The following is a 17,647-nucleotide window of genomic DNA, read 5'->3' as shown; positions in this document are numbered from 1 at the left end:
GGAGCTTCACGCTCTCGTCCGGACACTACGGTGGAGGCTAGATGATGACAGTATCCAGAGAGGGTGGGCGGCAGAGCGTTTCAGGGTCATTTAGGCTGTAGAGACTGACTGATATTATATGTTCACTGACTGAGAGAGGTTATCTCACAACCGAGTAGGAATCAAACCAGTCACTCCTTGGCCAAGTTTATTTTCCTCAGGGTATCCATGCGGCGTGGCGCTAATTAAGGCAAACATCAGCAGAACGCCCAGCAGAATTTAGTCATTCAAGGGCACAGCATTTTTATTCGCTGGTTATGTTTTCCTTGCGTCGAATCCCAGCATGAAAATAGCGCGTCGTGAGTAGTTAGACGAACCGAGAGGACAGATGAACGCTGAGCGTGTTGGTAGGGCAGGATTAAGCATCTTATGATGGATTATTGACTTGAAAAATGCATCTCGAGTTCAAGACCTAGAAAAATGAATCACACAAACTGGGTCAGATTAAATTATCTCAGCATTTTTGATGAAGCCGTTGAGTTGATATAATTATCATTCCGTATAGAGGCTTGTTGTCTGAGCACACTTATATAAGTGATCAATCATAACAACGATGCGCTTCATGCAGTGATTTTCTAACTGAGCGAAACCTCTTGAACTCATTTGACAGTGATTTCGAAATGAAGTTTGAATAGACAATAGGTTTTGATTCAGACGCATTAGTAAATCACTGTGGCTAAAACATATTTAGATGAGTCTGTTGTGTGTTTGCAACAAAAAGCTCATTTCGGTTTGGAAAGTACTTTTGAAAGGCGTTAATGGACTAAATGGATTTATTCAGGGGCGCAGCACACCTTTTTTAGTCAATGTCTGTGCCAGTCCTGCATCACTTGGTGTACATTACAAGACTTTAATAATTATAATAATAATAATGACCAGACCAGATTATAAACTGTTACTAAAAATGTATCAATAGAGGGATGCTATAAGTGATAAGTTAATGCAGCAACAATAACGATAACAACAACAGCAATGATAATAATAATACATCTCATGTTTTCTTTGACCCTATAAATGCCCCCCTAATCGGGGTTGCCAGGTCTGCGGTTTTCCTTCACTTAATATTATTAGCTCACCAAAGTCACAGCTTCCGTGTATGACAAAATTCAAACAAAAGATGTTAATTGCTCTTTGCGTCACCTCTAACTTGACACGATCGCTTATAGTGCATCATAGTGCGGAATAATAAAGTATAATTTATGCATCACGTCGCATTTATGGAATCACTCAATCTGTGTTTTAACTGCAGAAAGATGATGTGTTAAATGTGTCACTTACTGAAACAATTACCTCAGTAATGTTATTCAGTGTTCACACCACTTTAGTTTTGCTCTAAAAGACAAATGGGAGCTCATTATTATTATTATTATTATTATTATTATTATTATTATTATTATTTGATTTATTCTGTAACACTTTAGAATAGGTAACACTTGCTAACTATTTACTGCGACTTTTTTAAAATTAAATTCTTAATTTGCTGCTCATTAATAGTTAGTAAGGTATTGTTAACTTTGGGTATCGGGTGGGATTAGGGATGTAGAATAAGAACTAGTTAACTGTTAATTAATTAATAGTAATACGCACGCTAAAAAGCAACTAATCGATGGAACTGTAAAATGAAGTGTATTTTTAATCGGAAGACGTTTATTTCCTTTCGAAAAGCCGATTATCGGTATCGGCAGATGTTGTTGTTGTTGTTAATAATAATAGTGTTGTAAATCTAAAAATGTATTTAATATATTAGTTCCTATACAAACTAACAAGGTTCGTGCATTCATTCATTCGTATTAAAATGTGTTATATAATTACGATATTAGCAAAACATACTGTATTCGGTTTTAAATCGCTTCGGATATTGCCGCATGTCTCTTGCGATGATGTAATGCCTTGTTTACATGGCTGTAAATATCAGCGATTTGGAAACCATTGTTTGGGAAAAGATTAGTGCGCTGGAAGAGGAAGTGCTTGGGCTTTAAATCAGCGTGGGCCGCCGAGTGTTGAATTACTGTCTCAAGAGCTGATAAGATCTTATTTGTGTATTTGTGTGTGCGATGAAGTTTGACCTCCATGTTTAACGGCTGAACGAATGCAAGACTCTTTAGATTTTAATGCTATCGCTACACATCATACCCATGCTCAGAATGCAGCAGCGGCCTTCCTCGCATTAACATAATTTGCAATCGCATGCTTTTGCCCAAAAGAAGCTCTTAGAGTGCATATATTGAGTGCAAAAAGTCTGACCCTCATAGAACTTGTCAGAGCTGCTTTATTTCACCGTTTCATGTTTTATGCATCAGGTTTATCGGTGATGGATTCGGAAAGCACACGGGTACAGCGTTTATTGTTTAGTGGGAAATAATGAAAGTTAGTCCTTTATGAAATTGTATAAAAAAAAAAAGATCTGGAGGATAGAATAAGATATGACAGCTGCAGCGAACGGGCGAACTTTCTTTCTAAACGTGATTTTTGCTGAGGTTTGTTTGCAGCTCACGATGTCAAATTGCGAATCTGGTGTTTATGGCAGTTTTAGGTTCGTTTCTAGTCTAAATAAGCCTCTGTCTTTATTTTGCTATTCAGACTAGCGAGCTGAGGGAACAAGTTAGACATCAATGACAAAAAAATGAGGGCGCATGAAATGTGAAGTAAACAGGATGTGGGATATCACTCCAAAACAACCGTATTTCAGGCAGGCCGAGTCCATTTGTATTAGCGAGTCGCATTTGTAAGTTTGCCTTCAAAAAGTGCTCCAGGATTTCCGCAAGGCCGTGGGGAAGGAATTTGCAAAATCCTACATATTAAAAAGCTTGAATTATGGAAATATTTGCCAAGTTAACGCACGTGGGAATATATGTTTCGGGCCTGAGGCGGCAGGTTTGGCAATCAATGAACGCGGCTGCTAATGAAAGTACAGAATGCTATACAGTCGCATGTAAATTCTGCAGGGAAGGCCATTATGCACGAGCGTAGCGGTGACATAACGGATTTGTTTCAGAACGTTAATTAAAAACTGCCTCGCATTTTGTGAAATCTTCTAAGGAGAGAGTTGATAATGGCCTAATGATTTAAATGGAAACTTTCAATTTTATTTAGAGAGTATGTGATTCTTATAACTGGAAAGACGGTTTAGGAGATTTGCCACAAAACAAATCAGAAATCGGTCAGAATGATGACGATGATTATTATTACTATTATTATTAATAGTAGTAGTAGTAGTGTTCAGTAACATCAAATTTAAATGAACATTTTTTGGTGTAGATAGTCGCAAAAGGAAGAGTTCACTAGAATAAAATTTTATAAAATACAATAAAATCATTATCATTATTAAACAGGCTGTGTTATTGTTTGTTTATTTATCTTGTATTTTATTGCAAAACTCTGTTTCAGCGGCTAAAATGTACTGGTCAATTGTTGACTTGTTATTACAAAAAAATATATATTAAAATAACAGCTATTATTATTATTAAACTATAATATCACAGTTTTTGCTCTCTCCATTAGGGAGCTCCACCCAGCATCCCGCTAAACTATCCAACATGATGAAACTATTCCCGATCTCACACGCTTACAGAACCTTACAGTCAAAGTAAGGAGAGAAAAAAAAAAAAAAAGCAACAGGAATATTTCCAAATGCACACGGAAAGCTATCTTCAAAAGGCAGCGAATATCTTTAAATAATTTTTCTTATCACATCAAAGAAAGTGGCCTAGAGGGACAGCTGCATGCAGGGCTGCTGAATAGAAGCCTGTCTCTCAGAGCACGCCACTGCTTTTCCTGTCTCCTTGAAACCGCTCTTTTGAAGAGCTGCCCAGTTCTGCGGGAGCCCCGCGCAAAGGTCACGGCCAATTATTTGTTTCTGTATGCGTTGTTGTTTGTGTGTTTTTCTCGTCCTGCAGCACTTTGCGTATTAAAGAGCTCTTTAAGAACGCCCTCTGCGATTCACTTTGGGTCATCGAATCAAACTGCCGCCTTCCCCTGTTTGACCCAGCTTTACATTTCCGTGGAATTTGACAACTCTGAATAAATGTTTAAGTTTAATTCAGACAACTGCCATTGCTGCAAAATTTGATGAGTAATTCAACGGCCAGCGGTTTTGTATATGCTGGAGCTGGTATATTAGTTCCTAGAACTAAAGCAAAAGATTTCTCTTAGATGTTCATTAAGTTGTCATACAGCAAAGATGATGGATTTTGCTTGTAAACATGATATGTAATTATCAAAAAATTTCATTTGTAAAGTAGAATTTTTTCTGACTGTGATGTACACACACACACAGAAAAAAAAAAATCTACTGTGTGTGTGTGGGTATATATATATATATATATATATATATATATATATATATATATATATATATATATATATATCTTCATCATTTATTCATGCTTTGTTTATTTACAACAGAATTAAATTGTCTAGAAATAATATCTCAATAGAATAATTATTTAGCATGCAATATTGTATATATTTTTCTTGTACGTTTCTCGCAAAACATTGATAGATTTGTTAGTGATATAGCGGCAGAATAGTAATAAGGTTTCTAGTAATAACACTTTTTAATCAGTCAATCTCTTGGTGCTTTTAGCATAATTTTACTAATCAGGATCCCAACAGGAAGTAAAGATGCTTCAATTTAAAAGCCGTTTACGCCTTACCTCCTACTACCATTTAAAATCTCAGTGTTTATGTGCACCTGCTTCCGTGTTCATTTATTCAGCGTCCTGCGGTGTGACCTTTAACAATCACAAAGTGTACAGATTTTCAGCATTAATAAGCAAAAAGTAGGTTAGAGCTGTACTTATGTGTGTGGACATTAGCATATGAGTGTATAAGTGTTGGCAACAACATGTCAGAATAGCTTAATGTGACAGCAGTGTCCTGCAGTGCAGTACTCGCAATATCTGCAATAATCCAATTAGAAGTGACACGGTTTATTATTTTATTATTAGTAATAATGTTATCATTATTACGTGATCGCAAGTAGTAATATACAATACAATAGAATGATATACAGACTCGAATACTTCTGAACATTTATTATTTATTTATGAAAATCTCACCACTAGCATTGATTTATTGATATTTTAGAGCATCTGATTGGACAGAAATCTGATTATTCAATGAGATCACGCTACACAATTTTAATTATGATTTTAATTACATGATTTTGCATTTGCATATAAATTGGGTCTTTGATGTTTTATTGACCATTTTTAAATAGTCACACAAGGCCAAAATTAAACTGAAGGAAAAAATGTTCAGGTTAACTGATACCGGCTCATTTCAGCTCATTTAAAGAAAGTTTTCGAGGACTTTATAGACCACCAAAACAAACAACAACAACAACACATTTCAAAGATATTTAGGGCATCGTCTCCCTCTGAGATTTAACACCGAACAAACAATTAACAGCTCATCATGTGTCAGTCCGTGATTAAAACGTTTCCATTTTCTCAGTGCGGAAGCCCTAGCAGTGTGAATATATGAACCCACCGCATTTCATTTGAAAATTCAAGCCATGTTAAATGGCCCAGTGAACATCTGCAGCCAAACGAGGCCTACGGTAATGAGGAGAACTGTGATAGATACGCAGGCCTCGGAAAGAGTGGAAACGGCTAACTGCTTTTATTTGAATGCGTCTGCGAAAGCATCTGTTTTGGCTCAGAAACTTCAGAAGCCTCTTTCTGAGGAGCACCGTACTGTATATGTACATATACATACGTATATACCTATTTATAATTGCTAATCATTGGATCTTCTGCAATGAATGGGTGCCATAAGAATGAAAGAATGATAGTCTAAACAGCCGTTTAAAACCTTCAAATTATTTATAAGTAATCAAAATAACTCCAGTCTAGCCATTAACATCCTGTGAAGTAAAAAGCTGCACGTTAAATTCAAACCATTTGCTTCCGGACAAAATACTAATTCTTTGGTAATGCTGCTTTCTGTGGTGTGGTTACATTGCACTTACATTTTAGCCAGAAGCAATGACTTTTGCTTTAATGATGTATTTGTATCAATGAAGGCATTCATTGATGGGATGGAGTGGTGCGGATTACTTGTGGATTGTCGAGATGCTTTTATCAGTTGCTTGGATTTTGATGGCACCCATTCCCAGGTAAATTTCTTCAAATCTGTTTCAACAAAATCATCTACATTGTGGATTTTTTGGGGGCTGAATTAATCCTTTAAGTGAGAATCTCACACACTAGTTTGGTTTAATCATTTATTTCAATGGACCAGGGAACATCTGCAGTCAAATGAGGCCTACAGTAACTAGGGGAATTGTAATGGATATGCAGGCCTTGGAACGGATAGAAATGGCTGACTGCTGTTATTTGAATATGTTATGTACTTGAAGCATCTGTTTTGGCTCTGAATATCCCCGTCACTGAGTTGATATAATTCAGATCGCGTTCAATACTGAGAAGCAAACCACAGGCCCACTGTTAAGATAAAATGCCTGATAATGGGATGTGATTAATGCCATCTCTGTTTTGGATTGTCATAGCAACATGAACTAATGGGCATAATTTTACTCGAGATGAATGAGTGCTGGAGACAGCTGATATCCAAGGTAAAAAAGCTTGGGGTTTGTGTTTCTGCTGGTCTCTGAGTTTTATTTTTATGTTTTTTTACTCTGTTTCTCAAGCCAATTTGGTGCGCCCCAAAGGGGTCTCCATCTTTGATGACACCCGACTGGGCCTCCATTGTGCCGAATTAAATCCATTGTGAATTTTTAATTGAAAAGCTCAGAACGGTCTCTCTCATTCGGTTTGTAATTAGCCGCATACTGTGAGTGACAGACAAGTATGACATCCACCCCGCGGGTCACGTCTCAAGTCCCAAGGCAGCATATGATTACTGTGATTGCTTGATTCTAGAGCTCTCCACTGGATGACATTGATTGAAGCACAAAGGGGTTTGAGTCACGTGATGATGCACGACAATGCATCGCAGCAAAGTAGTTGCAACTAATATGCAGCCGCTTTGAATAGACGGACAAAGACAAGACAAGCGAGCAAAATAACAAAAATAGCAAGCAGCTAGACGGAATTCTTCTTCTTTAAAATAAAAAAAAAGATCTGTGAGGTATTTTTTTCCCCCTGTACCTTCCAGGAAAAGAAAGTTGAGATCGATTTACCACACTTTTACCTCACAGGGCCCATGGGCACTCTGGTAGAAAGTAGACACGGATGTGGTAATCCATCTCCATTGCGTCAGAGCTCTCCGGGCCAGGAATTCTGTCAGTCGCAGAGGCACGAAACGGTAGAAAGACTCCGGAAATCACTTACTGCCTCTCACTAACGTCAGAGTAAAGTGGAAGAGAGTCGCTCTCTCCTTCTACTTCAGGTAGTTTTATCCACCAGTCAGTCTTTAAGCGTAAGCTTCTTACAGATGGAGAGGTTTCAGGAGAAGGATTGGCTACTGTTCTGAAGGGTATTTGGGGTTTGTATCTGAGTATTGCCATGAACTAATCTTTCACTAATTCCCAGTGGAAAGTCACATATACTGTATATGACGTGGCTTAAGCTTAACTCAGCGACTGAAGAATCGCCCGCGTTATACGTGTTATTTATTGATGTTTAAATACATTCTTCTTAGTTAAATGTCAGCTGTGGGTCTGTTTTTGTAAGTTTCCCTAAAAATGTTAATTTTAACATTGAGTTTTGACGCTGATCTGGTTGTTTATCAGATTCCTGACAAATATACAGTTTTACAATATGATTATATTTTAATTGTCTTTATGCTGCAATATTCATATATATATATATATATATATATATATATATATATATATATATATATATATATATAATATATATTTGCATCCATACTCTAAACAGAAGTATATATCATGGCTTTATACAGTATTTACAAAAGCAGGTACTGAAACCTGTTAATTAAATAAAGCTGCTTTTGCTTAGGTTTGAGCTTACAGACCTGTTGCTATGACAGCAACTTCGAGATGAGCTTTGAAGAACAAAACAATCCAGAGTTATGTCAATTCATCAACAATTAAACACAGATAACACAGTAATAAAGTACAAAGAACGGCAAGCTGTTTGGTGACACCAGTGCTACAGAAAAACACACATTTAACTGCATGCCAAATCAGATTGATACATCAGAGATAACTTTTTTGTATGAATTTGATGATCAGAGCAGTCTTTAAAGAAACCTCACGGGAGAATTTGTCTGATTTATCATGATTTTTTATTTATTTTTTTTATGTTTTCTTATCTACACGGTTGCGTGGTGATGAAATCCAAATCCGTTGGCTCGCTCGAGGCAACTACAATCAAGTTACTAGTCCATGCATACAATGGATTCAGTTCCTTTCTAAATACCAAACAAATAAATAGAAAACATGGGTATCGTTACACCACATTTTTATTACATACAGTGGTGTGGCTTTTTGTACTATTCCTTTTTGCTAATTCACACATTTAATGGCCTATATTTAATTTAAAAAAATGTTTAATGGCCTATAGCGAGTCTAACGTAGATCGTTATGTTGTAAAGCCAATGGCTGTAGCAGCAGAAATTACGTCATAAATTGACCTAAAATGCCAACAAGAGGGGCAGCTTTATGATGACATATCATAACAACACAATTAACAGCTATAAATCTATTAAAGAGTTTTTCAGATGCGTATCAGCAAAACAAAGTCTTTGCCACAGCTTTGTTTAAGCAGGACATATTTGCTTCTATAATGCTGCTGTTTCAATTCAGTTGAAAGGCATCCTAATGTACACAAAGATTAATCTCTATTAGTCTATTTTAAGGCCTGTTGAGGTGCACTCATTTCATGAAAGATAGATACATTAGAACAAACCTCATCTGTAATATGGGTATTGGTTTTATTGTGACTCAGAGGAGAAAACATTGAATACAGTTTGTAAGAATTGTTTGTATTGGTCTCCTTTTTTTTCTTAGAGTACTCTAGGTTGATTTTGGAAAGCATGCAGTATTTGTATTGTTACAGTGTCAACTAGGATATTTAATGCGGTTTCAAGAGGGTACATGTTTCTGCCACCTTACATCATCTCCACACAAACTTACTTATAATGAGTTGATTCTACATTATCATGTGACCATAACATAGAAAAGCCACATTTTGTTACCACAGTACAAGGATTTTTACTTTCGATATCAATGTGTCTAGTAAGCAGTGACACAAAAAGCCATTTTTAAATAACAGCATTTCCATCATATTCATATTGCTTTCCATTTTTCTGGGCTTTACCTAATCAAAGCCCAGAGTGAGCATATCTATTTATTTTATACAGTACCCAGGTAAGAAATGTTGGTAGCAGTTTAGTAAAGGGACCAATTGTCACTTTTAACTAGCTGCTTATTAGCATGCCAGTTATAACAGATTGGCTGTTTATTAGTACTTACAAAAAAATAGTAATGCATTATTCTGTATGACTATATTTCAAATCCCTAATCTTACCCAATACCCAAAACTAACAACGGCCTTATTGACTATTAATAAGCAGCAATTAGGAGTTCACTGAAGCAAAAATAGTAGTTAATGGTTTGTTAACAGCAAGACTTGGACATTCAAATGAAGTGTGACAGATTGTTTATTTGTTTGTTTTAATCATTGCATTAAAGTCTTATATCAGCTCGCTGTAAGACTCTAAACGACATAACATTCATTATGTAGTATAGCTGAACTTTAAAATTTAGTTTATAATCAATTCACATTAGACTAGAAAAAGTCATGAAGCGCCAACCAGATACTTCAATGTAAGGTGCATTTTCCAAGGTTTTAAATGAACCTTGGAATTTTAAAAACCACAAATAGAACATGAGGGTTTGAGTGTGGATTTATATAAGGAGCCCAAGAGAGCCTTAAAAATACTTTACAAACAACCGTCCTTACTCTAGGCTACTGTCAACAACATGATGTTCTTTATGGCTACCCATCCAAAACAATGACAGTGCATTTTTCAAAGTCATTGGCTTTGAACATTCGAATGGAGAGTACATTTACATGTCATCACACTGGCACTCTGTGTTTGCTTGTTTGCAGTTCCCCCGAGAGATGGAGTGGCTGATCTTCTCCCTGCTGGTGCTGGCTGTGTCTGCGTCGGGACAGCTGTGCCCGAAGCGGTGCATGTGCCAGAACCTGTCGCCATCTCTAGCCATCCTCTGTGCCAAGACTGGCCTGCTTTTTGTGCCAACAGTCATTGACCGGCGTACAGTAGAGCTGCGTCTCACTGAGAACTTCATCACGGCGGTAAGGAGGAGGGACTTCGCAAACATGACCAGTCTCCTGCACCTGACGCTGTCCCGCAATACCATCAGCCAGATTATGCCTTACACTTTCGCCGATCTTAAGCGACTTCGGGCGCTGCACCTAGACAGCAACCGCCTGAGCGTTGTCACGGACGACCACTTCCGAGGACTCACCAACCTTCGGCACCTTATCCTTGCCAACAATCAACTGCACAACATCTCCCCGCATGCGTTTGATGACTTTTTGGGGACTCTCGAGGACCTGGATCTCTCATACAATAACCTTGTGGACATACCTTGGGAGACTGTAGGACGCCTCACCAACGTGAATACTCTCAACATGGACCATAACCTCATAGAGCACGTACCACTAGGAGTCTTTTCAAACCTAAACAAACTAGCCCGTTTGGATATGACATCCAACAAGCTAAAGAAAATACCCCCTGATCCCTTGTTCCTTAGGATACCAGTTTATGCCAAGTTAAAAGGGTCACCCCTTTCCTCCCTCGTCCTAAGTTTTGGAGGGAACCCACTACATTGTAACTGTGAGCTACTCTGGCTAAGGAGGTTAACGAGGGAGGATGACTTGGAAACTTGCGCATCACCTCCGGACCTTACGGCAAAGTACTTTTGGACCATACCAGAGGAGGAGTTCATCTGTGATCCCCCTGTGATTACAAGGAAATCTCCCAAAACCTTCGCCATGGAGGGCCAGCCCACCAGTCTGAAATGCAAGGCCAATGGGGACCCAGACCCAGACGTTCACTGGATCTCCCCGGAGGGCCGTCTAATCGCCAACACCTCCCGTACTTTAAGCTTCAGCAACGGGAGCTTGGAGATCAACATCACTTCACTGAAGGATACAGGAGTCTTCACCTGCATTGCATCTAATGCTGCGGGGGAGTCTACAGGCACGGTGGAGTTGGTGGTCAACCCGTTGCCGCACTTAGCTAACAGTACTAACCGGATCCGAGAACCTGATCCAGGACCATCCGACATTCTAACCTCCGCAAAGTCGACTTCATCCGTAAGCAATGAGACCAGGTCTCAGGAGAGGAAGGTGGTACTTGCTGAACTTACGGCAAATTCTGCACTCGTCAGATGGCCTTCGCAACAACATTTCCCAGGAATCAGGATGTATCAGATTCAGTACAACAGCTCGGCTGATGACACTTTGGTCTACAGGTAAGAAGCCTCATTGTTTTGTGAATTAAAAATCTAATTATGTTTATAGTTGTGCAACTGGTTGTGCTAGCGTAGCAATGTTCTTATGGTGTAACTGCATATCCAATAACATTTCCAGTCTCCTATATATTTATTATAATGATATGTTGTGCATGTGGTTAAGTACCAATCTCCATTGATTTTACTGCCAAGACTCGCTCTAAATATTGCTTCTGTTTAATGCTGTTTATTTACTCTATTATTTAATTCAGCAATCAATAGCCTTCATCTCTATGGACCTGCCTTATGCTTTAGGATTCAGAATGACAAAAAATGACAGGAGAAACTTCCGCTGTATTCCACCGCAGGATGCCTTTGTCATGATAAAAGAGAAAATCTTTGCTTCATCTGTCAGAAGTTGCACTGTTTATGGGCCATGTATTCCCAAAGCACTTTCTAAAGCTGTGGGATATCCAAAATTCAAAGTGTTTGTGCACAATGTTCTCTTGAGCCTCAGAAATTCTATTCATGAAAGAAGACAGAAATATCAGAGAGGATGACTCTATGGTCACACTAACAGATGATTCTTTTTGACATGAACGAGCAAAACAAAATCTGTGCTGGGAGAGGTGGGCACAAACCAGGCTAATTTGTCTTTGCTAATGGTTAGAATCCACGCCCACTGTGATATCTACTCATTCACAGACTATGTTTAATTAGTCTGGCTGCTGGGGATGACTGCGAATTAGTATCCATCTCACAACCTTGGGCAAAATGCAGTGAAATAGTTGAGAATAAAACATAAAATATTTCCTGGGGTAAAATAAAATAATTCAATGCTAACTTAAATTGTCAGAATACCTAGAATTAGAATTTATCACACAGCACATAATATTAGATTCGTTTTTTGGATATTTAATAGTAAAATGTCCAGTGAGTGGTGCTAAAAACATTTTACAATGCTGGTTGTTGTACATAATAAAGCAATTCAAAAAGAAAATTTAAAGTGAGTGAAGAAAAAAAATGAATAAATAATGATCTGTTGCATTTGAAAATAACCTACACTAAATCCTAAGTAAACTTAGCCAATGGTGTTAGCAACAGCAAATGTTAATTAAACAAACTTGCTGTAGCAACCAAGTCTTTGAGCTCTTATATATTGACTTGTGTTTTGCTGTGCATCTCAAGTTCAGAACTGTACCGGGTGAGCTCTGAAGCAAGTTTGCTACATCAGACAGGCCATACATATAGAGTTCGTTATGTGCTGCAAACATTAAAGCGTATTAATACATCATCCTCAGGGTAATAATCATTTAAATAAATGTGAGTAAATTATAACATTTTAGTTTTGGGGGTGAACTGTACCTTTAAGAGTGAATTAGCGTAAAACTCTGGGTCTCTCTAGAAACTGGGTCATCCCAAGGAGAAGTCCAGCTTGCCAAATCTCATGTGCATTATAAGGAGCACAGCGATTGATTCTAAAACAGGCATTCAGTCTCTTTCGCTTAAGCTTTTTTCTTTTCTCTTGTGACCTTTTAACCAAATCTCTACAATGCTGCTCCTTCTGACCGAATAAGCATGTCAATAGGTTATTTCTAGGGCATGCGTATAGATTGTAATGCATTTAACTATTAAAGCCGATGTCATGTTTGGAGTAAATACCTTTACGCTAAACTGCTAACAATCTATAAGGGCTATACTGGATCTAGAAAGTGAATTGTGCTCCATTATCGGTGATAATACTGGCCACACTTCCTTCTGACAGGATGCCACAGGAAGTCAATGTACCACTGACAGCTCAGAGTAACACCTCCAACAGCCTCTCCAAGAGAACAGACGAACAGAGACAGACATATCAAAATAGGTTCCTGTTTCTTTTCAGACTAGAGGACAGCTGGAGGGGACAAGAAGTCTCTGAACCAGAACACATTTTTTTTGTCATTTTTATCCTCTAAATAAAATGCTGCCTATATGACTTTATCGTAGATATGCAAGTCTGGGATCTGATTTCTTGTTACGCACTGTAAGGTAAACTTTTCAAATGTGTTAAATGCTTTACCAGGGTTAAAAAGTGTGAAGTGTTTGCCAAGGTTGTGCCTCATGTAAAATCAATTCCTGCACTGAACTAAACTCTAACTAAAAGTAAAATGATGGAAAAGAAAACCAAAAAAACTTGCAATGTTTGAAGTCCTTGAATAGTTGAATAGAGGGAGAGACAGAGGTTGGACATACAGCTTGCAGACGGATTGATGGGAAGGAATTATCGATAGATGGATGGACAGACAGATGGAAGGTAGGGCAGACGATGAATGGATGGATGGATGGATGGACATGTAAATGGATGGATGGATGGACATGCAGATGGACGGATGGGTTAGTGGACATGCAGTTGTATGGATGGATGGATGGACATGCAGATGGATGGACAGATGGAGTGATAAATGATGGATGAATGGACATTTTTATCACATGGATAGATGGACAGACTGGTAGATGATGAATGGGTGAATGGACAACAGGCCAGATGATGATGGATGAATGAAAGATAGTTTTGATTACATAGTTATTCATTCGATATTATATCATTTAGGGCAGTAGATGACAGTATGACATCCAGGAGTGCTCGAACCAAATAGAAGCTCTGTAAAATGCGAACAAAAAATATGCCGGACTCACATTTAAGCAGGCTGTTACCTTAGCGATACAAGTCAGATTCATCGCGATCTTTTAATAGAACCTAACATTTTGTGTTTGTCCATCCGTACTCTAATTTGTACGGGAGATTAATTAAACCTGCTGAAAGAATAATGAAAACGTGCCTTAATTGTCATTGAAAAGCATCTGCTAGAAAGGACTGATTAAGAGGCTTTGCTCATAAAGGTGTCTTTCGGGAAGAAAGCGTTCACATCTATCAGCAAGTGCAAATTAAGTTCAGTTGCAATTTTTCATTGTGGCAAAAGAACGCTTCGAGCACCAGCATGCGCCTGGCTTTGTCTTTAAAGAGCATCTTGTGAGGGTGATACTTTTATTCTCTGAGTGTTTTATTTTGAGGAAGAAAAGAGCACAGCTGGGTTCCTTAAATAAAGATCCTTAAGAAAGCCTTGCGTATGGATGCAGAAAATAAGCTTATCCTGGTTGCGCAAGGTAAAAGTGGTTAAAAGCAGCTCTTCATAAATCAGAGGCTGAGCACTTTGTTGTTTAACAGCCAAAACATTTTTTTTTTTTCCGTTCCCAATCCATCTAGTAAATTCTGCTGAAAGCATTCTTTAGATATGATTAATACACGATTATTAATGAGATTCCAGCGGACTAGCAACTAGATCCAGCAATCATTTAAAAAAAGTTAAAACATCTAATGAAGGCGCACCAGATAGTGGAATTTGAACTTTTCTTTAGTTACACGCTCGAGGAAGGTGAAAACATATTAAAAGTGACGGAGGAGAGTTAGCCAGACATGTTCACTTCTGACTGGATTAAATGGGATTTTCTGCAAAACACTACCAAAAGTCCTGAGGGAAAACATGTCCGAATAGGGCTAAACACAGTGTGACAGACGGATACAGTGAATGACGTGTTAAAATTCACAGGTGGTGCGGGTCACAGCTGCGTAAGTGTTACGGGTATGTTCATGCGCAATATTGCTTATTTCTACACCGCCGGATGGATGGATGATGGATGATGGATTTTCAGTAAATTTTAAGTGATCTGTTAAATTATGAAAAGATGCCAAGTGATTTCAAATGCATTGCTGCATCAACTACATGGGTGTTTTGAATGAAATAAGTATAAAAATTGTGTGTTAACTGATTGATGGATAAACAAATAAAAAAATTAAAAAATATAATAAATAAATAAACAAATGTAATTTCAAATGCATTGCTACATCAACTGCATGGGTGCTTTGAAGCATAAAAAATGTGTTTATTTATTTAAAACAAACTAATAAATGTATAAATAAACATAATTCATGAAAATAACTTACAAAAAGATATATAAATGTTTAGCCAAATAACTGCTAGAAATTAATATGGATATCCAACATATATTCATATTATAACTATAAAAACTAACAAAATAATAATAATAATTATTATTATTATTATTATTATTAATAATAATAATAAATAACAAATTAATTAATTAACTTAAAATATAAATATAATATAATATAATGTAATATAATATAATATAATATAATAACTAAACAAACAACTAAATAAAAATTGCTGCTGTTAAGTGGAGGGTAAAAAAAAGCAGCTTGTTACTGGCAAGTCTGAAGCTCCTACTTTATAAACAGAGTACTTTAATGTGCCTGAAAATGAAGTGAAATAAGCAGCGTTGCTACTTTTAATTAGTCACCACCCAACACAGCGACGGAAGGGTGTTCTGCAAATAACAACGGCAGTAAGGTTTTACTCTTAGCAATCCGCTAATTGCTTTCCTAATGAATATTAAACCAGCGTTGAGAAATATTTGTGGTTTTATTTTCACCGGGCCCCCAGCAGATGCGTTTAAAGAAACACAGCAATTATCCACTTCACAGACAGACAAAAGCAAAGTCCAGAGTTTTCCCTGATATCTTAATTAGATCAGATCATGTGTGCTTCAAAAGAAGGCGATGTAAATTGTGCCTCTGGATGTAAAAGGTAGATGCGCTTGTTATTCAAACAGCGGGACAGATGGCTGCTGTCTCGTAACCCCTAGTGTTCAAAAGCTGGATGATTGTGGCGCCTAAAAGCTCTTTTCACCGGAGAAAAGCACGCGTTTCTTTGCAGGGCCAGAAAATATGGGTGTAATTGTATATTTCTAATGAACCCACCATTAACAGAAGTGTGTTGTCCCCAAAACGAGCTCAATTATTAGTAACACAGGGACCGGATTATTGAAATGAAAATGTCCCATTTAAACTAGCGCACGCAGATATTTGACCGGACCCAGATGTCCTGGTTGTTTCACAATAATTGAGCGCACCTGCAGCACCTGCATTGATCGCTGGAGTAGCTTATAATATAACCTTCACCGCGACTCTGAAAACCATGAATATATTTATATTCATACCACGGTCTGTCTGAATACCAGATTCTGATTGGCTCGCAGGTATGCATTCAAATTTCAAGTCGGTTTAATTAGCAGGTAACACTACTTTACAGCTACACCCATCAGTTGCTCATTAGCATGCATATTACTAGAATATTAGCCAGCATTAATTAAGCACATGGTAATGCCTTGCTTTGCATGAACTTATTCTACATCCTAATCCAAAACTATTAATGAGAAGAAAATTAAGCATTTATTGAGAGAAAAGTCACAGTTCATTTTCAAGTGTTACCTAATCTAAAGTGTTACCAATTACTGTTCTATATTTACACAACACAGGTATGATATTGAGTCGCTTTATTACATTTCTTAACAACAACGGCTGAAATCATTGTTTTTGAAATAACTAAACACCTCTCTCTCTCTTTCTCTCTCTCTCTCTCTTAACTAGCAGAGCTTCTCTCTCTCTCTCTCTCTCTCTCTCTCAACTAGCAGAGCTTCTCTCTCCCTCTCTCTTTCTCTCTCTCTCTCTCTGTTAACTAGCAGAGCTTCTCTCTCTCTCTCTTAACTAGCAGAGCTTCTCTCTCTCTCTCTCTTAACTAGCAGAGCTTCTCTCTCTCTTTCTCTCTCTCTCTCTCTCTCTCTCTCTCTTAACTAGCAGAGCTTCTCTCTCTCTCTCTCTCTTAACTAGCAGAGCTTCTCTCTCTCTCTCTCTCTTAACTAGCAGAGCTTCTCTCTCTCTCTCTCTCTCTCTAACTAGCAGAGCTTCTCTCTCTCTCTTAACTAGCAGAGCTTCTCTCTCTCTCTCTTAACTAGCAGAGCTTCTCTCTCTCTCTCTTAACTAGCAGAGCTTCTCTCTCTCTCTCTCTTAACTAGCAGAGCTTCTCTCTCTCTCTCTCTCTTAACTAGCAGAGCTTCTCTCTCTCTCTCTTAACTAGCAGAGCTTCTCTCTCTCTCTCTCTTAACTAGCAGAGCTTCTCTCTCTCTCTCTCTTAACTAGCAGAGCTTCTCTCTCTCTCTAACTAGCAGAGCTTCTCTCTCTCTCTCTTAACTAGCAGAGCTTCTCTCTCTCTCTCTCTCTTAACTAGCAGAGCTTCTCTCTCTCTCTCTAGCAGAGCTTCTCTCTTCTCTCTCTCTCTCTCTTAAGCAGAG

At 37.9% G+C, this 17,647-nt stretch overlaps 1 protein-coding gene across 1 annotated transcript in view; it reads left to right on the top strand.

The window, feature by feature from the left end:
* Positions 1–17,647, top strand: part of zgc:172282 (leucine-rich repeat and fibronectin type III domain-containing protein 1-like protein) — a 97,040-nt gene that overhangs the window by 48,696 nt on the left and 30,697 nt on the right. The window contains exon 3 of the mRNA XM_043259862.1: positions 10,089–11,479. Coding sequence (XP_043115797.1) covers positions 10,101–11,479 — 1,379 coding nt within the window. The 5' untranslated portion in view covers positions 10,089–10,100. The remainder of the gene's footprint in view (positions 1–10,088; positions 11,480–17,647) is intronic.

The sequence above is a fragment of the Puntigrus tetrazona genome, chromosome 15 (genome assembly GCF_018831695.1).
Source record: "Puntigrus tetrazona isolate hp1 chromosome 15, ASM1883169v1, whole genome shotgun sequence".
Classification (NCBI taxonomy): Eukaryota; Metazoa; Chordata; class Actinopteri; order Cypriniformes; family Cyprinidae; genus Puntigrus; species Puntigrus tetrazona.
Note: the sequence above shows the minus strand (reverse complement) of the source record. Positions and strands in the feature narration are given on the sequence as shown.